General features: G+C 43.5%; 1 protein-coding gene across 4 annotated transcripts in view; it reads left to right on the top strand.

Annotated features, from left to right (window-relative positions):
* jmjd1cb (jumonji domain containing 1Cb) overlaps positions 1-25,339 on the top strand; it is a 295,070-nt gene that overhangs the window by 244,765 nt on the left and 24,966 nt on the right. For 2 of the 4 annotated variants that reach the window (XM_060939594.1, XM_060939597.1), the window contains 11 exons: positions 6,788-6,912; positions 7,044-7,187; positions 7,621-7,665; positions 8,730-8,994; positions 11,078-12,798; positions 13,067-13,239; positions 14,002-16,172; positions 18,863-19,064; positions 20,938-21,152; positions 21,454-21,606; positions 24,924-25,013. In XM_060939594.1, coding sequence (XP_060795577.1) covers positions 6,788-6,912; positions 7,044-7,187; positions 7,621-7,665; positions 8,730-8,994; positions 11,078-12,798; positions 13,067-13,239; positions 14,002-16,172; positions 18,863-19,064; positions 20,938-21,152; positions 21,454-21,606; positions 24,924-25,013 — 5,304 coding nt within the window. The remainder of the gene's footprint in view (positions 1-6,787; positions 6,913-7,043; positions 7,188-7,620; positions 7,666-8,729; positions 8,995-11,077; positions 12,799-13,066; positions 13,240-14,001; positions 16,173-18,862; positions 19,065-20,937; positions 21,153-21,453; positions 21,607-24,923; positions 25,014-25,339) is intronic. The other 2 variants (XM_060939595.1, XM_060939596.1) reach the window with 2 other exon arrangements.

The raw sequence follows: 25,339 nt of genomic DNA, 5'->3' as shown, positions 1-25,339 counted from the left end.
CGTGCGTATGTGTTATGCATTCGCTGGTTTGGATCAGGGTACAGCAGCACTATTGAGCAGTAATGAAAGGAAAGCGTCTGGACTCCTCTAATGAGCTGTAGCACTCGAGGAGAGAGATGACAGGCCAGCGCACATCGCGGCTGGCACGCTTTCACACCACTGCCTGGCTCCCTCAGCAGAGCACGGGCCATCGTGCAACCGTTTCACGACGCTAGGATGGGAAGGTTTTGTCGCGGGGAAGTTTGGAGGTATCGAGCATCAAAGGATCAGTCTGTCTTCAAGAGGAATAAATGTAGAGTAACCCACATTTATACGGTAGCTTTACATTTTTACAGGGTTTACATTAAACAGCCATCGAGATTAGTTGATACATAATAAAATAAAATTGGAGAAATCTTAAGCTAGCCGCACACTACGCCGATCCACATGGTACCGAACCGACCCATTTCAGAGCCGACTCCCGACAGGGCACGCACATATCCCCGACTAACTCACGACTGTTGACGAGTGCAGTCGCGATTGAAGCGACACCAAACGAGATTATGCGAACTAAGCATCATAACAAACATTCCGCTAAATATCACGTGACAACTTAATAGCTTTGTGATTGGCTATTGGATATAGTTACTGTTAAATCCAACACTTGAAGATGCTACAGGCTGAATTACAAATGACACAACATGGAATATGTAGCGCACTATCTAGGCTGCATGAGCTATTATTCCCAACCTTAAATAGTGCACTTATATAGGGGAGTTAAAGCGATTTGGAATTCAGCCACACAACTTGAGCAGAGTGGCTTTCCAGCCCACTGTGTCTATGGATAAAGCTTCAGTCTATGGAATTACAGTATATACCTGCATTAGGTGCTACCAACACGTATTTCTCGCGCTAGAAATTGTGTTTAATGATGTCACGTGTTATATGCGAAAGATATGATTGGCTATTGCTAGCGACTCTCGCCGATCAGTCTGGCTCCCGATTAGTTTTTCGAATCGGCTGTGAGATGAGTCGGTACCATCGAAAACTAGTCTTTACGCCTGACTCGCGACTTCAGTTGGCTCGGTACGCTGAAAATCGGCGTAGTGTGCGGCTAGCTTTACTTTATCAGTACGACAGTGTTTAGTCATTTGAAAGTGAAGACCGCAGATAATCATATTTGCACACTTATTTTTGTGTGAACGCTGTTTCACCTAAAACAGTGCATTTTACATTAAAGCTAGACGGCCTTTCGCGTTCATAAAATCGGTGAAATTTAGCGCCCTCTGAAATTTGGTCATTGTGATGCATGTTTATTTCTGGAATATATCACAAAATATCAGGCCATTCTGCTCTGTGGCTGGGAAGTTATTTAATTTGATGGGATTCCCCGAGCAAATAATGTGCATGAAATCGCTCGCTTCGTGCAGTCAAGCAGACAGAAGAAGTCCGTGTGCGCAGGTTTACTTTGACCGTGCACTGACAGTTCCATCATCCTGTCGCTAAACGAACAGGTGATCACACCGAGGTGCTCGCTGACCGCCGATATTCATTAGTTTGGTCCTGCGTTTCCTTTCCTTCGTATATAACATAACATCTTTTTCTTCTCGCTTTCCGTTACTGTAGTCGGGCTTTCACATTTTATTCGCGTCCTACATTTTTCTCTCCTGTTTCAAATTTGTATCCCACAATGCCTTGAGTGAACGTGGAAAGCTCACCACGTCATGAATTTGGGTCATGGTGAAGCAGGAAAAAACAGCGGAGAATTTAGGGCCACGTCGCTCTAAATTCATTAATTGTTCTATTTAAAAAAAAAAAAGAATAAAATTGGAAGTCTATGATTTGAATTCAGTAGCTTTCGGTCCACTAAACAAAAATAATTGGGTGTCAGGGAAAATTCTTTTTATGATCTCATCTCATGTCATTATCTCTAGCCGCTTTATCCTGTTCTACAGGGTCGCGGGCAAGCTGGAGCCTATCCCAGCTGACTACGGGCGAAAAGCGGGGTACACCCTGGACAAGTCGCCAGGTCATCACAGGGCTGACACATAGACACAGACAACCATTCACACTCACATTCACACCTACGCTCAATTTAGAGCCACCAGTTAACCTAACCCAGGCTTTCGTCTAAACGGGGGAACAGGGGCGCTGCGCCCTCTTACTCTCGGCGTGCGCCCCCTTACCGACTCCGTGAAAACATCCCAGCAACACTACGTGACAATGTGTCTGATCATCAAATACGTTATAATTGCTCCAAAAATATTCCAATCATAGTAGATACACCGCCAGACGGTGCAAAAACAATCCGAATTGGCGTTTTCCAGACTGAGGCGCCATGTTGTTTAGTTGTTTACTTGTTGCGGCTGCTCTCGCGAGATTTGACATGGGTTACATACAAGGTCAGCTGACTTGTAGAGCGAGATTTCTCGAGACTGAATGACCTTTCACCCACCGGCGCGGGAGCTTTTGACAGTAGTAGTTTGCGAGTTGTTTTTGTTGACACTTGGGCATTTAAAGATGTCATCCCGCGGCACGAAGCGGAAGAAAGCCAAAGACTGTCCGGGGCAGAAGAAGATTACTTCTTTCTTTTTCAATGTTGACAGACAATTTGTTACAATTTCCCTCTCAGATAGCCTCAGAATGTCCCATTGAAGCATTTTTCAAAGGCTTTGCACGGCGGGGGGGGACAACCGGCACCATCCCCCCCCGCTTCGCTCCCTCGCCATAGTGAGCGCCCTCATACTAAAATTTTCTAGAAAAAGCCCTGTAACCTGCATGTCTTTGGACTGTGGGGGAACCCGGAGCACCCGGAGGAAACCCACGCGGACACGGGGAGAACATGCAAACTCCACACAGAAAGGCCCTCGCCGGCCCCGGGGCTCGAACCCAGGACCTTCTTGCTGTGAGGCGACAGCGCTAACCACTACACCACCGTGCCGCCCTTTTTATGACCTACACTTGAAAAATCTGAAAGGCAGTCTAGCTTTAAGAAATAGTTCCTGTTAAAATAAAACAGTTAAAGCAATAATTTATTATTTTGTTACTTCATTCAGATTCATAGCAAATATATACCAGGTGCAAAGTGGGAGATGCAAGGTATTTTATTGACTAGTTATTTTTACGTTGTGCTGAGAATTAATGCCGATACTATACACTTGGCAATCATTTGCTAACGAGCTAAAAACACAAAGGCATGGTTGTACGTGGATGTAGCCGAACCAGTCGATGTTAGGTGTGTGTCATTTAGTCCCACTTACACTGAGAGCTGATTCAGGTTATAATAATATACCACATAGATGGCTGAGTTATTAGACTAGATTAATGAGATTAGCATAATACAGGATGTTTTATGCTAGCCTCATTCAGACAAATTAGCACATTTAAAAAGCGCCCTTCTTTGTTCTGCTGTGTGCTTTCAAAAAGCTGTGTGTCACCACATTAAATTGGCCGAAGCTCCTCTGTCGTCTTTTCTTTCAGCATAATGAGACTGTTGGAAATATATAGAGGCTCTTACACGGTTGGGCAAAGATATGAAGTTTATCTTTCAGTGGTGAATGTATTCATGAGTGAGCGAAGCAAACGAGTGAAAATATTTTCAACATGAGAAGATAAACTTCATATCTTCAAGCCAATGTGTGATTTTTCTTTTTATTATACAGACACATTCACAAAAAAAAGTACCCAAATTTATCTAAACAATTCATCGATTTCCTCACGAGTGAAATATAATATAATATAATATAATATAGGGCGGCACGGTGGTGTAGTGGTTAGCGCTGTCGCCTCACAGCAAGAAGGTCCGGGTTCGAGCCCCGTGGCCGGCGAGGGCCTTTCTGTGCGGAGTTTGCATGTTCTCCCCGTGTCCGCGTGGGTTTCCTCCGGGTGCTCCGGTTTCCCCCACAGTCCAAAGACATGCAGGTTAGGTTAACTGGTGACTCTAAATTGAGCGTAGGTGTGAATGTGAGTGTGAATGGTTGTCTGTGTCTATGTGTCAGCCCTGTGATGACCTGGCGACTTGTCCAGGGTGTACCCCGCCTTTCCCCCGTAGTCAGCTAGGATAGGCTCCAGCTTGCCTGCGACCCTATAGAACAGGATAAAGCGGCTAGAGATAATGAGATGAGATGAGATAATATAATGTGTGTGTGTGTTATTTACCAGCTGGGAGGTCCGTATCATGAAATACCATGACCGAGGTCTTGAAAGTAGTATTCACGGCTGTAATGCAAATGGCTTCCTCCTCGGTATACAAGTGCACTTCCATGGCAGGAAAAAACTACATTTTGCCGCCTATGTAGTCCCCTATTTATACAAATAGGAGTCATTCAGGATTCAGCCATGTTGTTGCTTGGCGTTAGCAACAGTTAGAGGTTTTTAGCTTTCTCCTGAAATGTTTTCTTTTATTTCTTCTTCCTCAGGGTAGTAAAACTCGCTTTCACTGTGAACACTGTCGTTATCACTATCCATGCTGTAAAATTAATGCTGTTCTCCTGAGAAATGCTGGCAAAAATTTATAACATTTTTGATAATCTTATAAATAAATCTTATTTAAAAAAAGATAAATTTTGACAAAAAATTCTACTATGTTTGTTGTTGTTGTGAACGAGCGAGTCGCCAGAGGCCCATAACAGGGGTCCGTAACTGGGGTCTGTATCGTAGGATATGGACCCGCTCGGCAGCCAATCAGAGCGCAGGATTTGATGGAAACTGGACCACGAAAAAATGGATGTTTTTATTCCATGGGAAAAGTGGCCTGTATGTATTGTATTATAATATACTAGTGCATCTCAAAAAATTAGAATATTGTGAAAAAGTTCAATATTTTCCATCAGTTATTTAAGAAAGTGAAAATGTTATATATTATAGACTCATTACACATAAACTAAAATCTTTCAAGCATTTTTCTATTTTAATTTTAATCAGTATGGCATACAGTACAAAAACATTAAAAAAACATCTCAAAATATTAGAATATTTCATTTCGAGTTTGAGTAAAACAGTATGAACACAGTGTATCTCTCGGTCTAGTTCAGTACACACAACCACAATCATGGGGAAGACTGCTGACTTGACTGTTGTCCAGAAGATGATCACTGATGCCCTCCACAAGGAGGGTAAGCCACAAAAGGTCATTGCTGAAAAGGCTGGCTGGAAAAGGTGCACAAGCAACAGGGATGGCCGCAGTCTTGAAAGGATCGTCAAGAAAAGTTGATTCAAGAACTTGGGAGAGCTTCACAAGGAGTGGACTGAGGCTGGTGTCAGTGTATCAAGACCCATCACGAACAGACATCTTCAAGAAAGGGGATACAACTTTCGCATTCCTAATATCAAGCTACTCCTGAGCCAGAGACAATGTCAGAAGTGTCTTATCTGGGCTAAGGAGAGAAAGAAATGGACTGTCGCTCAGTGGTCCAAAGTCCTCTTTTCAGATGAAAGTACATTTTGCATTTAATTTGGAAATCACTGTTCTAGAGTCTGGAGGAAGAGTGGAGAGGCACAGAATCCAAGGTGTTTGAAGCCCAGTGTGAAGTTTCCACAGTCTGTGATGATTTGGGGTGCCATGTCATCTGCTGGTGTTGGTCCACTGTATTTTATCAAGTCCAAAGTCAACACAGCCATCTACCAGGAGATTTTAGAGCACTTCATGCTTCCATCTGCTGACGAGCTTTTTGGAGATGCTGATTTCCTTTTCCAGCAGGACTTGGCACCTACCCACAGTGCCAAAACTACTGCCAAATGGTTTGCTGACCATGATATTACTGTGTTTGATTGGCCAACCAACTTGCCTGACCTGAACCCCATAGAGAATCTATGGGGTATTGTCAAGAGGAAGATGAGAAACACCCGACCCAAAAATACAGATACGCTGAAGGCCACTATCAAAGCAACCTGGGCTTCAATAACACCTCAGCAGTGCCACAGGCTGATCACCTCCATGCCACACCGCATTGATACAGTAATTCATGGTAAAGGAGCCCCAACCAAGTATTGAGTGTATAAATGAATATACTTTTCAGAAGTTGGACATTTCTGTATTGTAAATCCTTTTTTTGATTGATCTTAGGGAATATTCTCATAATTTGAGATACTGGATTTCTGATTTTCATGAGCTATAAGCCATAGTCATCAAAATTAAAACAAAAAAGGCTTTAAATATTTCACTTTACATGTAATGAATATAGAATATATGAAAGTTTACCTTTTTGAATTAAATTATGAAAAAAAGGAACTTTTTCATGGTATTCTAATTTTTTGAGATGCACTCGTAGTATAATATATTGATGTCCAAATAAATGACATCATAAGTGTCAGGGTATCGTCATTGACACTGTATATTGTCATTCCCTCGTGACGATCAACATGGCCGTGGTGACATTTCAAAACTCCTTTTGAAATATTGTGTCACTCTTTGCAGTTCTGAGGTTTCAACAGAAGCTGAAGGCCAGCCAGCTTCGTTTTTTGTTCCGTAGCAGTTTAAGTCTGTTAAGTAGTTTATCGTAGGTGTACAGTTCCTGACGTTTCCTGGGAAACAGAGTATTTAAATTGTTGAATCGTTATCTCTCTTGGTGCCCTTGACAGCTGTGTTGAATGAAGCCCTCAGGGAAACGCACCTTGATCATATTAATAGTCTTTTAATAGTATTTTCTTATGATATGCAAATATATCCGTGTGTATTTATCATCGTTAAAAAGAGAAATTACACTGATATGGAGTGTGGCGTGAACCAAGTCTATGGTTATGGTCTGTTCTCCTATTGCATCCTCTGACACCAGCATTTGCTCATCTACCTTCCCTCCTTTCTTTCCAGGTCCCTATTCTTTAAATGGATACCGCGTACGAGTTTACAGGCAAGACTCAGCCACCCAGTGGTTCACGGGCATCATTACTCATCACGACCTCTTCAGCCGCACTATGGTTGTGATGAATGACCAGGTAGAGTCAGTTAAACCTGCCGTCATTATTAAACCCACCCGTTTTCAAATGCATTTATACTAGTAGCCTGTATCCAGGCAGATAGTGGTACTGTGTACTGTTTCCTGACTGTCTCCCACTCCTGTCTGTAGGTACTAGAGCCTCAGAACGTTGACCCCTCTATGGTACAGATGACCTTTCTGGACAATGTGGTCCATTCTTTGCTGAAAGGAGAAAATATAGGCATCACATCCAGACGGAGATCACGCTCTAGCCAGAATAGCAACACTGCCCACGTGAGTAATGCAGTTGTTGCAAGCACATGCGCGTCACACAAATACACACTCGCTTTCACACACTGCTCGTTTGTGCTGTTTGATAGCAGTCATTCAGCATTCCTACCTTTCAGCAACCCTGTTATGTTCCGTGTTGAAATGGTACAGTACATCCACATTGTCAGTGTTTTTGTTTGCTGTGCACTGTGTGCCATTTGCTGGCCATGTGCTCTGTTTGTAGCTAGCTTTTAAAGTAAAGTTCCTATGTGCTTAGAAGTCTTGTTTTTGCTTTTTTCCTTCTTCATTTCAAGAATAAAAGTCTAGAGCCTTGTAGTATCACTGGTCCCTTTATTATTAACAAGACGTCTCTGTTCCATTTTGTTTTATTTTATTTTCTGTTTTGTTCTCTTCTCTTTTGTTTCTTTGTGAAAAACATAAATTGGGGATATGCAAGCAGACCACAGGAGGGAGACCAAGCGGCAACACAGGAAGCACTCAGGTACCGGGCCGCGCCCCCACTCCCCTCCCCCTCTCAATAGCTTTAGCGCTGTTAATCTAGAATCTGCATATCCCTCTTACCCCTTTTCCACCAAATCAGTTCCAGGGCTGGTTCGGAGCCGGTGCTGGTTCACAACTCGTTCAACTTGCGAGCCAGCTGAGAACCAGTTTACTTTTCCATCGCTCGCGGTGCCATGTCATTACGTTGCTGTATACGTCATTACGTCGCTGTATATGTCAGTTACGTCGCTACGTTTGCTTAAACCTTGGCGTGAATATCAAAGCAAAAACAACACGGAAGAAGCAGCAGCAGCAACAACAATAATAATAATAATAATAATGGATGACTTCGCGTTTGTACAGCTGCGGCTTCTCGCCGCTTAAAAATGGCGATCTTTCGCGGTCTTGTTATTGTTGTTGGTCTTAACAACTCCGCCCCCCCCACTGATGTAAGCGGTTCTTTCCTCTGGCCCAGCAAAGAGTTGGTGCTAGCCTGGAACCGGTTTTTCTGGCCCCAGAGCCAGTGGAAACAGAAAACCCGGTTCCAAACTAAGCACTGGCCCCAAACCAGCCCTGGAACTGCTTTGGTGGAAAAGGGGCATCTGTAATTCTGTAGCTATAGTACTGTTCTGGCTAGCCTCTGCATATCCCACTTGTATTGTTTTTAACTGTAGCTCAGCAATAACTGCGTGCCAGTTTTTTCTAGCATGAATGAGTACATTTGTGGCAAAGTCTATTAAACTATGGAGCAGAGAAAAGCCATAGGAACTCTCCTTTTAAGGCTAGTGCTGTGACTCCATTTTTTGATAGACTGTCTGTAGTGCAGTTGTTGGCAGACAAGAATGTGTTGAAATGGTGGAGTTCCATTTCCTTTCCTTACATTTCTTGTGAAGATTTGGTACTTGATATTAAAGTGGTGCTAGCGGTTGTGGTGGAGTTTTCACCCAGTGCTGGAAAAAGAAACACGTGCCAAATTTTAATCCCCACCCTGTCTTCCTCTTGGTTGACCTCCACCATCATTGGTGTCTTTGTGTGTCTTTGTACGTGTCTGCGGATGGCTCACAGGGTCATTACACACGTGCCCAGGCCAACAGTCCCAGACCGGTGATGAACTCATCAGGTTCTGCTACCAAGCAGGGTTCACAGGCCCAGCAGCAACAGTCCCAGCATGCTCAGCAGCAGGTATCCCAGCAGCACCAGCAGCAGCTGCAGTCATCACCAGGGCAACAGCGCGGGTCCCGGTCGACACGTAGGAAGGGATCAGACAGCAGCATCCCAGATGATGAGAAGATCAAAGAGGAAAAGATGGACTCTGGAAGTGGAAGAGGAGGTAACCTCAAACTGCACTGTACAGTATTGTACTGTCGCTGGTCCAGCTGTAGCCAGAACACACCCTTCACTGACTCTTTAACACTTTATTATCCTGCTATTATTCAAACTGACATTGTGTAGCATTGTCACCATTTTGTTTAAACACTGACGCGCAAATAATTGCACCGTCTACTCCACGGAGCTGAAAATCTGCTCTTTTATCGGATTGGATTTTCCACCAAGCAAAAGAATAAAGCCTGAATTCCATAGACTGAATGTATATCGGTCATCATTCATATACACTACCGTTCAAAAGTTTGGGGTCACCCAGACAATTTTGTGTTTGCCATGAAAAGTCACACTTTTATTTCCCACCATAAGTTGTAAAATGAATAGAAAATATAGTCAAGACCTTTTTCTGGCCATTTTGAGCATTTAATCGACCCCACAAATGTGATGCTCCAGAAACTCAATCTGCTCAAAGGAAGGTCAGTTTTATAGCTTCTCTAAAGAGCTCAACTGTTTTCAGCTGTGCTAACATGATTGTACAAGGGTTTTCTAATCATCCATTAGCCTTCTGAGGCAATGAGCAAACACATTGTACCATTAGAACACTGGAGTGAGAGTTGCTGGAAATGGGCCTCTATACACCTATGGAGATATTGCACCAAAAACCAGACATTTGCAGCTAGAATAGTCATTTACCACATTAGCAATGTATAGAGTGTATTTCTGATTAGTTTAAAGTAGTGCTGTCAAAAATGTCGCGTTATTAACGCGTTAACTTGACTCAATTTTAACGGCGATAATTTTTTTATCGCGAGATTAACGCTCTGTGACATGATGTAGGTTTTTCATAAGCTTTTGAAACTGCCAGGAACTTGCAACAGAGACTTTGCTTAGAAAACCGATAGCAGCTAGACTATAATGCCCCACCCCAAAGAACCAGCGCGGGCAGGGCGCGCTAGTAGAGATGGGATTTATGGCTCTTTGATGGGATCCGCATCTTTGTGATCCGTTCTTTGAAAAGAGCCGTTCAAAAGACTGGCTCATTTGGCTCTTTTTAAATATTTATTCAGTTTTAAGAAGACAGCGTCTAAAGAAGCCAGATCCCTCTGAACTGTAAACTCAATGCTATCCCAGAAATCCTTCCTGTAATATGCAAATTTGGCCGCCTCTGATTGGACAGCGCGACGCATCAACAGGCAGAAAGTGTAAAAGTACAAAATGTGTTAAGTGAGCTGAAACAGTAAAGATCAGATTCAATGCAATATTTATCAACGAACAACTTAAAGTTAATATAATAGTGTACTTTATATTATAGTCAAGCATGTCAAGCCTACCGTCACTGTGTAACCTGTCTCTCTGAGTTGTAGACTAACTCAAGCAGTAGATCACTTCACTCATGGTTCTTTTGCCAGCCCCGGTGTTCGGCTTAGGTTTCACTTTGCAGTGGCTGTGTCAAGACGTGTTATGCTTTGCAATACAAAGCAAGCCCATTCACATTTTTATGCTGATAAGAGAATTACAATGGTTTTTCATGTGACAAAAATGTGCGATTAAATTGCGATTAATCGCGAGTTAACTATGACAGTCGCGACATTAATCGCGATTAAATATTTTAATCGCTTGACAGCACTAGTTTAAAGTGATCTTCATTGAAAAGAACAGTGCTTTTCTTTCAAAATAAGGACATTTCAAAGTGACCCCAAACTTTTGAACGGTAGTGTACACTGAGTGATGTATTTTTGGTGTGTTAAATTTGACCTTGCTCAGAGATTTGTGCCTAATAAAATAAAAGCTTGTGAAGGCAGTTGTTTGTTGACCACAGCCACAGCACTTAATGCATATCCTCATCATGTCTAGGAGATGGAGGAAATTCACCCACCTCAGTCAAATGGGCTTAAGTGTTCATAAATGCGCCAGAAACTGCTCAATCATGCCTAATGCAGCATTTAAGGTTCAGTACATGTTTAACCTAAAGAGGAACATCCCTCGGTTGGAGCCACTTAAAAGCATGAGGGGTGTTTTTATTTTTGTGCATATTTTTTGAAACGTTAAAGATTTTAGCCTCTTGTACATGTTGTTTTCTTGTGCTGCAGACGTTTCTAGGAACAAATCGAAACAGCTGGTGGCCAAGCGGAGGAAAGCTGAAGACGAGGAGAAGAAGGCTGGCCTTAAACGGATAAAGATGGAGGCATCAGATCTTTCAGAGAGCAGCGACTCTGAGAACTCCAATAAGAGGCTCCTGGACTCATCCTCAGAGCCAAGCTCTGAAAACGAACTGAAAAGTAAGAGCATTTCAAAAGCCAGCGAGGAAGAGGAGATGTCCCAGAGCTGCAAGGCTCTGGAGGAGCCGGACACCAATAGCAGGGTGTCGCCCTGGGAGGAGGTGTCTACGGTGGACAAGCCCACAGCCATGGAAGTGGTGCCCTCTGGCAAGAGTGAACATCCAGGGGAGAGGAGGTCCCCGGTGCAGCCTTCCCCACTGCCCCCTCCCAGCCCCTGTGCACAGCCTCAGAGCTTAGGTCCTGCTGAGGTTCAGGGGTGCATTGTGGAAATAAAAAGCACTGTGAAAACTCTGCCCAAGGACCATTATAGCACAGGGGCACCAAGAACACACACACCAAAGTGTGTGATTGACATCACAGAGGACTCCAGCTCCCACCCCACCACCAGAGAGAACTCAGAGGCTGTGTCTGCCCTTTTGGCCTCTCAGAAACGTGAAACCTTTGTCCCTGAAGCTAGACATTTGGTGCTAAACCCCTCAGCTGCTGAATGCAGGAAGCCAGAGAGTGAGCTGCAGCAGCAGCTAGGTCAGAGCTTGGGCAGCAAAATTGAGTTTGGCCACTCTGAGGTGATACGACCTGTGGCTTCGGTTAGCGAGTCAGCTGCTGTAGCGGAAAGGGAAAGGGAGAAAGTACAGCAGCAGTACCCTTCAATCATGCCTTGCATCAAGAATGCCTCACTCGCTGAGGATGTGCGAAAGCCACAGAAACTCAGCTCATCACCAGATGTGGCCAAGTCCAAATCCAACCCTTCACCTGACACTTTTAAGCCCAAGTGCAATCCTTCACCTGACGCCATGAAGTCAAAAACCCACAGTGTCCTGGAGGCCATGAAGCCGAAACCAAACACTTCCCCTGAGGTGACCAAACACAAAGGACGACTCACCGACAACCCTCTATCCTATATTGCCCGGTCGGCAGCCAAGCCAGACACAGAAACCCCGCGCTCCAGCTTCAAGCCTGTCCCTGCTCGCACCACTCCTTCTGAGTCCAGAAGCCCTCTCATAGTCGACAAGAATGAGCACTTCACAGTGTATCGTGACCCGGCACTGGTGCGGCCCGAGGCCGAGACCAACCACGTTACTTACCTTCCTCCCCACCTCCATCCACTCCACAGCTCCTCCCACGCTACTTGCCTGACACCTAGCTCACACCACCACTCCCACCTATTACCCGCCTCTTCCCTCAGCCCACACCCCTCGGTGCACCACCCGTTGCTCCCCACCGTGTTGCCTGCTATGTCGCCGACCCCCCTGCTGGGTGGCCACCCTCGCCTCGACTCAGGTGGACTCGGTCATCTGGCTCTAGCTCACCACCACCCACACCAGCAACAGCAGTTCCTACAACAGCAACCTCCCCCTCCACTGCTGCCCCAGACACATGGTGGTGCCAGCTACAACCAGCTGGGCCTATACCCCATCATCTGGCAGTACCACAATGGCACGCAGCACTCCTATCCACCTGGACTTAGCCTGCCTGGGTCAAAGTGGGTGCATCCAGAGAATGCTGTGAACTCAGACGCTAGTCTGCCAAGGGTAAGGATATTAAAAGACTGGCATTATTGTAGTTTTTTTTTTTTTTAAATCAGGTTACTGAATGCAAAAGGTCTTTTTCTACATTTTAAAAGGTGATAATGAGATTACTAGAGGCCGTTAATAAGTACCGTTCATCTAGTCCCTTTTCATTTAGAAAGTTGTAGTGGTGCATCAGCTTTATTTTATGACTCAAACAGTGAGACAAAGAAGCAGGAATAAGAAACCGAATTAGTAGTAATGTCTGAAAGTCAGTGTGTATTTGTTACAGAACACCTCCAGTCCCTGGCTCCATCAGCCCACCCCTGTGACCTCAGCAGACAGCCTCGGGATTCTGAGCCATGTCCCGGGTAGACCAGCCAGCGCTGACCCCCACAGACCCCTTAAAATCACCTCACACTCCAGCCCTCCACTCTCCAAAACATCTGCTGATCTCCACAAAGGGTGAGTAAAATACCTTGTGACCTGAAATGAAACCTAGTCATTCTCATTTAGCAACCATGCGCATAACTGAATTATTTTGGTGTAAATGTGTAGCTGTGTTTGGTTATCTAAAGCCGGACTGCCTGACTCTAATCTGCTTCCATAGTGTAATTGGTAAGGTATAACGTAGCATAAACACTAACTCACAGGCCAGTTCAGTTCCTGCTCTGTTCTTCGGCTGTGAATGAGTCACCAGCTCCTTTTATTGAAGCATGGTCTGTTCTTTTAACTGAACTGTCTCTGCATGGCCTGCTTGTCAGATACCGTATGTTGGCAATGGGAACATAATGATATGGTCTTGACTTAGATTGACTGGAAGTATGAAAAAGGCCATGTTGCAATTTAGGGAAGTAAAAGTGGCCTGTACTGTATCAGTCTAAGAAATGGCAAGGCTGTTTGTGTTGCAGAACCAGTATTTTCATGAAATGTGAAGTGTGTTTGAAATCAGTTTTTACCATGTGGTTTGAAAAACAACAATATTTATCTCTTGGATTCAACATTTCTTTGAAACAGTGTGAAAGCTTTCAAAATTCTGAAAAATGTACAAAAATGTGCAAATATAATGCTTCTATTCCTGGTCAGGGGTCTAGTGAAACCAAAATGCAAAGCAGGAATATACACTGGATTGGACATCAGTCCATCCTCTGGCATTTGTTGTACTGTTTAACTTATTTTTGATAAAAGCATCAAAATTCTCTATTACTTTTTTCCCTTTCTCAACAGGGAGCTGGAAAGTAAGGTTTTTGTGGATCCCATGCGTGGCCTGGTCACAGCCCACCTGAAGCAGGACCCGGACCGAAGCCGGACACCCAACAGCAAAGAGTTACAGCGCCTCTATATGGATTCATCTCAGGTGAAGCAGCAACCTCCCCGCCTGCCACTGGACACACCAGACCGGGCCGTTAAGTACAAGGAGGAGAACCGCCGTATCCTACAGGAGAGCATTGAGGTAGCCCCCTTTACCGCCAAGATCCGGTCAGGAGACTCAGAGCGTGAGCCCTATGCCCGCATTCCCTCCCTCCCCATTAGTGGACCGCCCAAGGAAAATGAACATTCGCCCTCTGATCTTTACAAATACAAGCACTCTGCTGCTCAGTCACTGCCGCAGAGCAACTATTTCACCACTCTGTCCAACAGCGTGGTGAATGAGCCACCTCGTCTCTACCCCTCCAAAGAGATCAATTCCCTGTCTGTCTCGAGTCCCCTGCCTCTGGGCTCATACACCGGTAGTGGAGGCAGTTCCAAATCCCTATCCAAGCCTCCTCCACTCATCAAGCATCAGCCAGAGGGTGAGGGCCTGGTGGGGAAGATCAGTGAGCAGCTCAGTCAGCAGGTGGCCCTCAACCCCCTCAGTACCCCAGCGGCAGCCAGCGAACGCCGCAGTCCAGCTGTCTCACCATTAAACCAACTCAGGAGCATGCCTGCCCTGCATAGGGCACCTGTCTTTCACCCACCCACCCAGCAAACACTGGACCGCAAGGAGGCTGGCTACGGTCGCCTCTCACCGCCTACGCTCACCCCCATTCAGCCGGTCAGTGTGGCTGGGAAGGTGTCTGAGCAACAGAAGCCCCCCACTCTGCTGCCAGAGCTCAGGGAGGTGAAGAGCAGCATAGAGCTAGGCTCCAGCGAGCCATGGAGGCCCAGCTCTGACTCACAGAGCCACACGAAAGCGGTTCAATGGCACTCAGACAAAAGTCAAGGGAAGCCACAGGCAGCCACAGCCTCTGTTATTGTTCGCTCTAGAACCTGCATTAAGTATGACAGCTCACCAGGCTCCAAGTCTGGCGCCAAGGAGACGTCTGGCAGTAGGCCACATACAGGCAAAAACCAACTGGACTGCACCAAACTGGCTGAGACCAGAGAACCTGGCAGAGTTATCCAGCAAAACACAAATAGGGAGGATATTTTTTTGCAGTACAAAAAGAACTTTGTCCGAGTCTCCCAGGGCAGCTTTCCCAGCTCTGCGGTAGCTGTTGTTAACTCTGTGTGCAATAGCAGTACTGATGTAACCACTACTGCCTCTGCTGCTTCCACATACAACGTGCTGAGTCGAGGCACAGCTGAGCTGCCTTATCCCACCTCAGCCACTCTCAGCAGCAGTAACATTAACAGACTGGAGGGTCCTGTACCCAAATGCAGGACTCCCACTGGCCCTGAGCTGCAGGAGTGTAATGCCAGGACCGCCTCCCCCAGTGGCCAGCTGCCTCAGCCTGGTTTGGCCCCAGCTCCACAGCCCTACTCTGGGAACTTCATCCACCTGAAGAAGCACAAGGCCGCCCTGGCTGCTGCCCAGTCCCGTGGCTCAAGCAGTGCCTCAGAGAGCGAAGGCAGCAGTCGATCCTCTCAGGAATCGCCCACCATAATCACCCAGGACCGTGCCTCGCCAGGCAACCCAGCCAGCAAAGCCAGCCCCCTACCCAATGGTCAGCCATCACAGATGAACCAGCCCAACTATCACAAGCTGAAGAAAGCCTGGCTCACTCGCCACTCGGAGGAAGATCGCAACACTAACAAGGTGGAGAAGACATCCAATGCTGTCTCCGAGATCATTAAGCCATGCACGGTGAACCTAGTAGCGTCCACCTCCAGCGACGCGGAGATAGGCAAAGATGGCAAATGCTTAGAGGATAAAATGAGCCAGGAGGACAGAAAGCCACGACGAGGTCCCTCCAAGCGGTCACATGAGTCAGGCTCTGACAGCGGCGATGACTCGGATGGCAGCGACAGCAAGCATGAGCAGAGGGCAAAGAGGCAGCCTAAGCCCACCTACAAGAAGAAGCAGAACGACATGCAAAAGAAGAAAGGGGAAAATGACAAGGATGAGGACGATGTCAAGCCCAACGGCATTTTCAGAAGCGCCAAGGAGAAAACCAAACTCAAATTGGCCAGCAGCAGTAAGTTTTTAATCCTTTGAGTATAGGATTTTAATAGCATATACATTTTTAGAACACCATAGATCTCGGATCTTTCAGGTCAAAATAGCAAACCTTACAGTCGGATTAGTCAACAAAACAGACTATGGCAACTATAAAATTCATTAAACATTCCAGGTTCTAAATCTCGGATACCACATAAGGTGTAAAGTAAGCCAGATAGAGAAAAAATTGGGATATTTCTGACTTTTTCCACAGGACAAGAAGAATCAAAAACAAGTGTGGACAGTGCAATATTAGATAGAATTATCCATTTCTTCTTGTGTATTTATTTACAATTGTATTAAAAAAAACAATTCTATTATATAAAAATAGCTTTTAAAATGTTTAAATGTCTTTGGCACCCTACATCTGATCTTGTATGTCAGAAATAGACAGGGATTATGAGCGTGGGGGTGGGGGTGTGCTCACATCTGGACTGCAGCTGTGGAGGTTTCAAAGCTGCTATAGGAATGTTCAACTTTTATGTGAAATAAATCTTGCCCAGGCATGTTAAGTGCTCTTCTAACCGGAGAGCTTTTAGCAGGCCCCTCGTATTATTGTTACATGCAGAGAAGAGCCCCTTTGTAACACAATATATGTTCTAATACACACAGCCACTCTGAATTGTCATGTTTCATAACCGTAGTCATAACACTGAGCCAGTAGAGTCACCTGGGTGTGACTAAATAGTGAAAATGTAGCCCTCACCCTCTTTGACTAATACCGTCCAACTAATGTTTCATTTATTTGTTTTCATTAGGGGCTTAGTATCACACATCAGCCTTAAGCACATGCGTATTAAAAAAAACAACAACTTTATAAGAGCACTTAGACTGATTGTTGGAAGTGTTAGTATTGGTTTTCTGGGATTTACTTAAATTGAATGTGTTTTTTCTCAGAAGACATGGTTAGAAAATTTTTACTCACTTCTATGCTGAGCACAGTAGTGTCACTGTTTGCACAAATTTTTTTTTTAACCTGCAAAATATATATAAAGGAAATAAAATGAACTGTCAGTCAATATTGAGAAGTCTCTTAAAGGAGAACTGAAGTTATTTTTAAACTTGCTTTATTTCTTAATTAACGTGTTATTCAATTACGTTTTCGGTTTTAGTAACCTTATATCGTGACTCGTATTGGCAACTAATTGCAATTAAATATTATACTTATCGGCCTGTTCGGTTTTTAGCCGTGTTGAATTTAGTTCGTTTGGTCCACGGCAGGCGTCGCTTATCCGTGCGATCGTCACGAGACTTTGAAACGTGAAGTGTCAGCCAGGTGTCAGTGCCACCATTTTGAAAACTGTTTTCCAAACGAAGTATTGCACAAAAACGAGTTTGAATGACGATTACTGCCTACTTTTTTCAAACTTTCCTGATTGCTATCAAAACAAACACAACTTCCGGCTTGATTACATCAGCATTCGAAAGAGGGCGCACGCGTCTTTTGACAACGTTGGCAGATGTCGGTCGCTTTGCTTTCCGCTGTACCGTTTTACTTCCGTCCTACGATGTCTCGCACAGGTCTCAACCAATCTCGTTTACGGACATCGCTTTGACATATGGACTGATATATTACAGAGCATATTTCAAACACTCATAACTTGCTATAGCAGCGACTAAATAGCGATCAAAAATACATTCAGATATTTAATAAAATGAGAGAAATATTTCATCTCGTCTCATTATCTCTAGCCGCTTTATCCTGTTCTACAGGGTCACAGGCAAGCTGGAGCCTATCCCAGCTGACTACGGGCGAAAGGCGGGGTACACCCTGGACAAGTCGCCGGGTCATCACAGGGCTGACACATAGACACAGACAACCATTCACACTCACATTCGCACCTACGGTCAATTTAGAGTCACCAGTTAACCTAACCTGCATGTCTTTGGACTGTGGGGGAAACCGGAGCACCCGGAGGAAACCCACGCGGACACGGGGAGAACATGCAAACTCCGCACAGAAAGGCCCTCACCGGCCCCGGGGCTCGAACCCAGGACCTTCTTGCTGTGAGGCGACAGCGCTAACCACTACACCACCGTGCCGCCCCATGAGAGAAATAGAATTTTGATAATCAAAAATTTGCCTGCAGTTCTCCTTTAATATATAGTACCAGGCAAAAATTTGGACACGCCTTCTAATTCAGTGGTTTTTCTTTATTTTTATTAAATTAAAGTCACGTCATGTCTTACAGTAATGATGGATATCGTTTCTCTTTACTTAGTTGAGCGGTTCATGATATAATATGGATTAGTACAGTTGTGGAATAGGGCTATTTACTGTATTTTTATTATTTACTGTTTACTGTTTGATCTCAAACGCATTAAGAAGGTAAGAAATTGCACTAATTAACTTTTGATGAGGCACCTGTTAATTGAAAAGCATTCCAGGTGACTACCTAATGAAGCTGGTTAAGATAATGCTAATAATGTGTAAAGCATCATCAAGGTAAATGGTGGCTACTTTGAAGAAGCTAAAATACAGTATGAAACATATTTTGGGATTTTTTTAGTGCTTTTTTGTTTACCACATAATTCCATATATGTTCCATGTGTTATTTCATAGTTTTGATATCTTCAGTATAATGTCACAATACAGAAAAATGTATGAATGAGTAGGGGTGTACAGACTTTTGACTGGTACTGTATTTGCGCTGTGTGTGTGTTCAGACGGTATTCCTCGCTCAGTGCTGAAAGACTGGAGGAAAGTGAAGAAGCTTAAGCAGACAGGTGAGTCCTTCCTGCAGGACGATTCATGCTCAGAAATCGGTCCCAACCTGCAGAAATGCCGCGAGTGCCGCTCGATCCGCACCAAGAAAGGAGAAGAGCCCACCCACTCTCCTGTCTTCTGCCGCTTCTACTATTTCCGCCGGTAAGAGACTCGCTGACGCCAGCACGCACCAAAGACGATAGCATTTACTTTAAAGTTCAGTCATGCCTTTTATAAAAGTAAATTTACACTGCTAGTTGTAATTTTAAATTGATTGAATTGTGATTCTAATTACGCTTATCTGGCCGCACCAACAGAAAACGCCACTTAATTTGGGCCACATGCTGACATTATGATCCACTAATCATAACCAAGATGACCCATAATATCATGGGAAACAAATCAAAGATCCTTTTTTTTCCTCTCCAGCAAGTGTCAAATCTAGTGCCGCAGTCCACCTTAGCTTCAGCTGAGGAATGGCTCCCATGACCTGGGTGAACCTAGACTGGAAGCCTCATCCTCTGTAATTTTTATATATATATATATATATATATATATATTAGTGCTGTCAAGCGATTAAAATATTTAATCGCGATTAATGTCGCGACAGTCATAGTTAACTCGCGATTAATCGCAATTTAATCGCACATTTTTATCACATAAAAAACCATTGCAATTCTCTTATCAGCATAAAAAAGTGAATGGGCTTGCTTTGTACCAATGTTTTTTTTTATTGCAAAGCATAACACGTCTTGACACAGCCACTGCAAAGTGAAACCTAAGCCGAGCACCGGCGCGGGGCTAGCAAGAGAACCATGAGTGAAGTGATCTACTGTTTGAGTTAGTCTACAACTCTAATCAGAGAGACAGGTTACACAGTGACGGTAGGCTTGACATGCTTGATTATAATATAAAGTACACTATTATATTAAGTTTAAGTTGTTCGTTGATAAATATTGCATTGAATCTGATCTTTACTGTTTCAGCTCACTTAACACATTTTGTACTTTTACACTTTCTGCCTGTTGATGCGTCGCGCTGTCCAATCAGAGGCGGCCAAATTTGCATATTACAGGAAGGATTTCTGGGATAGCATTGAGTTTACAGTTCAGAGGGATCTGGCTTCTTTAGACGCTGTCTTCTTAAAACTGAATAAATATTTAAAAAGAGCCAAATGAGCCAGTCTTTTGAACGGCTCTTTTCAAAGAACGGATCACAAAGATGCGGATCCCATCAAAGAGCCATAAATCCCATCTCTACTAGCGCGCCCTGCCCGCGCTGGTTCTTTGGGGGGGGGCAGAGGACTCTGGCTGTGTGGGGCATTACAGTCTAGCTGCTCTCGGTTTTCTAAGCAAAGTCTGTTCCAAGTTCCTGGCAGTTTCAAAAGCTTATGAAAAACCTACATCATGTCACAGAGCGTTAATCTCGCGATAAAAAAATTATCGCCATTAAAATTGAGTCAAGTTAACGCGTTAATAATGCGACATTTTTGACAGCACTAATATATATATATATATATATATATATATATATATATATATATATATATTTTTTTTTTTTTTTTTTTTTTCCCTCCATTCTTGTGCTGCTTACTGGCCGTCTGTAATTCTGTATTAGTCTGAGAGGATAGACGCTCTGCCAAAGAGGACTTTCTTGTGCTTAATCGCATGCAGTGGCAGACCTGCCCATGTTGTCATACTGACATCACTCCAGATTTGTTCAAGTTCATCCATCTGACAACTCACTTCATTTCATAACGTGAATTGGCGTGCACGTTAAAACACATGCAGATTAAGCAGCGTTCGGAAAATGTGGTTTTAAGGCCTGTTTTTTAAAAGAACTTGTCTTTCCATTTCTTACTCATACACACACACACACACACACAGTGTACTCTTTCATCATGTTAACGTTCACTTTCTTTCTCCGAGAAGGAAGAGAACAGTTCTGGGTCTTTCATCATTGTCTGTTATGTCTATTTCATTCATTCATTCATTCATTCATTCATTCGCATACCCCTCTCATTTTTTCCCTCTAGCCTTTCATATAGTAAGAACGGAGTTATCCGGATCGATGGCTTCTCAGCCCCTGACCAGCACGACGAGGAGGCCTTGGGTCTCTGGGCTCCGGATGCATATGAAGAGAATGATCTGGACCTGGAAACCTCTAAATACATTCTCAGCTACATTGGAGACAAGTTCTGCCAGCTGGTCATGAGTGAGAAGACCGCAGCCACATGGATCAAGAAAGATGGTACTTTCACCTTTCTGCTTTCTTCCTCTGTTATGACATTGCTTATTTAATCGAAACAGTTAAATATTTTATGGCTAACTTGATTTATTTTTGTAAATGGCAGAAAATGTGGCCCAGATAAACTGCAGAAACATTCTTGTTACAACATTACACATATTGTAGCTTTAGTCTGCTGACTGAGGAATATGAAATTATCCCATCTGTCAGACTGTTGTTTTTAACAGAGAGAGAGAAAGAAAATTCTAGCAATCTGCTCCATGAACATCCATTTTATCCAGACTCTGTTTGCTTTGCCTCGCAGCCAAGATAGCCTGGAAACGGGCGGTGAGGGGGGTGCGTGAGAGCTGCGACGCATGCGAAGCCACATTGTTCAACATTCACTGGGTGTGCCAGAAATGTGGATTTGTGGTGTGCTTGGATTGCTACAAGGCGAAGGAGAAGAAGAGCTCCAAAGGTCGGTTTTTGTTTTGATATTCAGTTGAGTTTGGTGAGGGTCACACACCCAGCCACACCATGGTCTCTTCATCATGCCAGGGCAGATGGTGTACTTTCCTGCTGAGTCTGGGTGGTTGATCTTCTTACCTTCTGTTTAATAAGGATTTTTTTTTTTTTTTTTAATAAGGATGCTGAACTAATGGCCTGAACGTTATGCTCTGACAAAACTCGCATGATGCCACTCCATACATGTGCACACATTTAGCTCAGGTTACATCTAACATATTCATTATTATTCTATTTACATTCACTGGACATGAGCAATCGCATGCTCTGATTGGCTACTCTACTACTAGGCTATCAGCTCGTATACCGTGAGTAGAGAAAAACAAAATGGCGGCACGTTCCTGAACCTACTGAGGACGAAATAAAAACTCGACTCAAAAACAAAAAAATACAAAAAAGCAACAAAATATGGAATGAAAGTATTTGATGATGGTAAAAACATTTTTTTTTTTTTGCGTTCTGGTTTCCATCAAATCCTGCGCTCTGATTGGCTGGCGAGCGGGTCCGTATCCTACGATACGGATCCCGGTTACGGACCTCTGGCGACTCGCTTGTTCACAACAACAAACATAGTAGCAATTTTTATCAACATTTATCTTTTTTATAAGATTTTTATCAAAAATCTTATAAATTTTTGCCAGCATTCCTCAGGAGAACAGCATTAATTTTACAGCATGGATAGCGATAACGACAGTGTTCACAGCGAAAGCGAGTTTTACTACCCTGAGGAAGAAGAAATAAAAGAAAACATTTCAGGAGAAAGCTAAAAACCTCTAACTGTTACTAACGCCGAGCAAAAACATGGCTGAATCCTGAATGACTCCTATTTGTATAAATAGGGGACTACATAGGCGACAAAATGTAGTTTTTTCCTGCCATGGAAGTGCACTTGTATACCGAGGAGGAAGCCATTTGCATTACAGCCGTGAATGAGGATTCAAAATGGCGGCTCGGCTCGGCTTTCCCTTTCGGGCGCTCTCGTTTTCTGTTAGAATTTGGTAAAGAAAAAAATAAATATATTATTTACCAGCTTAAGGTCGGTCCGTATGGTGAAATACCGTGACCTCGGCCTTGAATACTGACCTCGGCCCAGAGGGCCTCGCTCAGTACTTTCAAGACCTCGGTCACGGTATTTCACCATACGGACCTCCCAGCTGGGAAATAACATATATATTTTTTTATTTTTCAAGAAGTATTATGATAGTATTTTTCACAAATCGCTACGGTGATTTCGCCAGTTTGTTTACATGATTTTGTCGGACATTTTGTATAAAGTTTTTATTTACCGAATTTGCAAAAAATAAAAATGCTCCATTTCCTCAAAATCCAGGGAATACAGATGGAATAAAACTCAATCTCGTTGTACATGGCTTATAGCCGATTCAGTGCTACACTGAAAAAAATGATATCTTAGCAAGTGAAAATATCTCGAAATTAATTGAAACGATCTAGCATTCCTATTAGAAGAATACAATACGCTAATTCTGAGATGATTAAACCTAGTTCTAGGTTGCAGCCAAGTGATTCCAAGATGTCTTGTCAAGTAAAATTATCTGTCCATGCAGCAAGAGAATTTCACTAGTATTAAGTAATTTTCTCAAATTCAGTTTTCTTTTTTTTTGCGTTGTACAGTACGTGCCTCGTCAGCTATCAGCTCATGTACGACTCGATTTTGTGGAAAAACTGTTAATTATATAATTTAAACAAGGAGCAGAGTTTACGGTACGTGTAAACCGGAGCTGGACAGTAACGAAGTACATTTACTTGAGTACTGTACTTGAGTACACTTTTTGAGTATCTGTACTTTACTTGAGTATTAATTTTTTTGGAAACTTATGACTTTAACTTCACTACATTTGAAAGACGAATATCGTACTTTTCACTCCGCTATATTTCTATCAAGGTCCTCGTTACTCGTTACTATGAAGCAGCTTTGAAAGTGGATGTTTTTTCTTTTCTTTTCTAAAACGTGATCGTTTTTTTCACAGGTGACACTGAGACAGCTTATCAGTAATCACTAGGGTCACGTCACGTCCATAGACTGTATAAAATCAAATTCAGTGATTTCTCAGCAGCGTTATTTGAACTCGATCGGTTGATGGCAGAATGGAAGGAGGCGGTTCTTCTGGGGAACACACGCACACACCCATGGCTATAGCAAGAACCCATGTTTCAGTTTTCTGAAAGGATTAAAGATTTGTTTCGTTTTAAATGTTTGCTTTGTTTGTCGAAAACGAACCACATCATGGCCTACAAAAATTCACTGTCCGACCTGCGGAAGCATATTGACGTATGTAAACATTTTATTCCAAGAGAAAGCTTGAAAAAAAGTTGTCTGTGCTTTTAGAGCTAGCAATAATGTTGCAATAGCTGTGCAGTCTGGTTAGTCAAATGACTTTCTATAGATTTGCCCGCCAAGTTGCCGTAGCCTTGTCCACAGCTAACGTTTACACATAGCTAGTTAACTTGGACACTGTTAGTTAGCATGTAAAAACGGAGTTACGCTAACATGAATAACGTTAACTTATCTGAAGTCCTTTCAGAAATGTTTTAGCATACTCTTGCCAAATAAACAGAATGTAGAAATCTTTCTTTTCTAGTAGCGTTAGCTACCCAATATGATTTTGAGTTTGAAAAGAGTTTGCTAGCATGTCAGGTGGAGCTTCACTGACTAGCTAGCTTAACGCTAAACCACCATGACGGCACAGCATGCGTTCGTTTTGTGAATTCACAAAATAATCCAGTAGGTTGCTTCAAAGGCATGAGGTTTTATAAGTGTTGTGACAATAATACAACAATGTGTTGACAGAAAATATACTAAAGTATTTTTAAAAGCAAGTACTTCAGTAAAAAATTTGACTGGACAACTTTCACTTGTATCGGAGTAACTTTTGACCAGCGGGATCTGTACTTTGACTGAAGTAATGAAGTTGGATACTTAATCCATCTCTGGTGTAAACAGTCAGAGTGACAAAAATCTTTGCATGCAAATCATTGTCTGTCCCATCCCCATTCCCAGACTTCACTTCCATCGAAAGCACTTACCTACTGGTTTCTTCAAACCCCGAGGTCATTTCTCCTGAGTCATGTTCATGTTCTACTTTGTATTAATTAGAGCTATAAACACCACGGCTCCTCCACTCCACTGCAGACTGGAGAGACTATCCGTGCTGTCCTGTTTTCATTTAATACGCGTCTGTGGCTTTTTATGAGGAAAAAAGCTGTCACAATTTCCCTCTTGTGACTAATGTTACTTTTATTGTTCCACAGACAAAGAGCTGTACGCCTGGCTGAAGTGCGTCAAGGGACAGCCGCATGATCACAAACACTTAATGCCAACACAGATTATTCCAGGAACAGGTACGGAGCCACACAGAACACACTCCTGTTGCCAGAACATTTCCTCTTTCGGAAAGTGCAAGAGAGAAAGGGGAGAGGGAAAAAATTATTCTGAGAAATAACCTTGAAATAACTGAGCTCTGTATTACCTAGCCAGTGTAACACACTCATCTCCTGACCACAGGCGAGAGCCCGATGCTTTCCACTGTAGAAAAAAAAGTCCTTGTGCATAGTGGGCACCATGCAAGTCTGGAACAAAGGGCTGTTGTGGGACTTGAGGCATACTTGACAGAGTGCAGAGATAGCAAAGTTCATAGCTCTGGATGTGTAGGCACATGCTGAATTCA

This window comes from Neoarius graeffei, chromosome 14 (genome assembly GCF_027579695.1).
Source record: "Neoarius graeffei isolate fNeoGra1 chromosome 14, fNeoGra1.pri, whole genome shotgun sequence".
Taxonomy (NCBI): domain Eukaryota; kingdom Metazoa; phylum Chordata; class Actinopteri; order Siluriformes; family Ariidae; genus Neoarius; species Neoarius graeffei.
The sequence above is the reverse complement of the archived record's forward strand: the minus strand, read 5'-3'. Positions and strand labels throughout refer to the sequence as shown.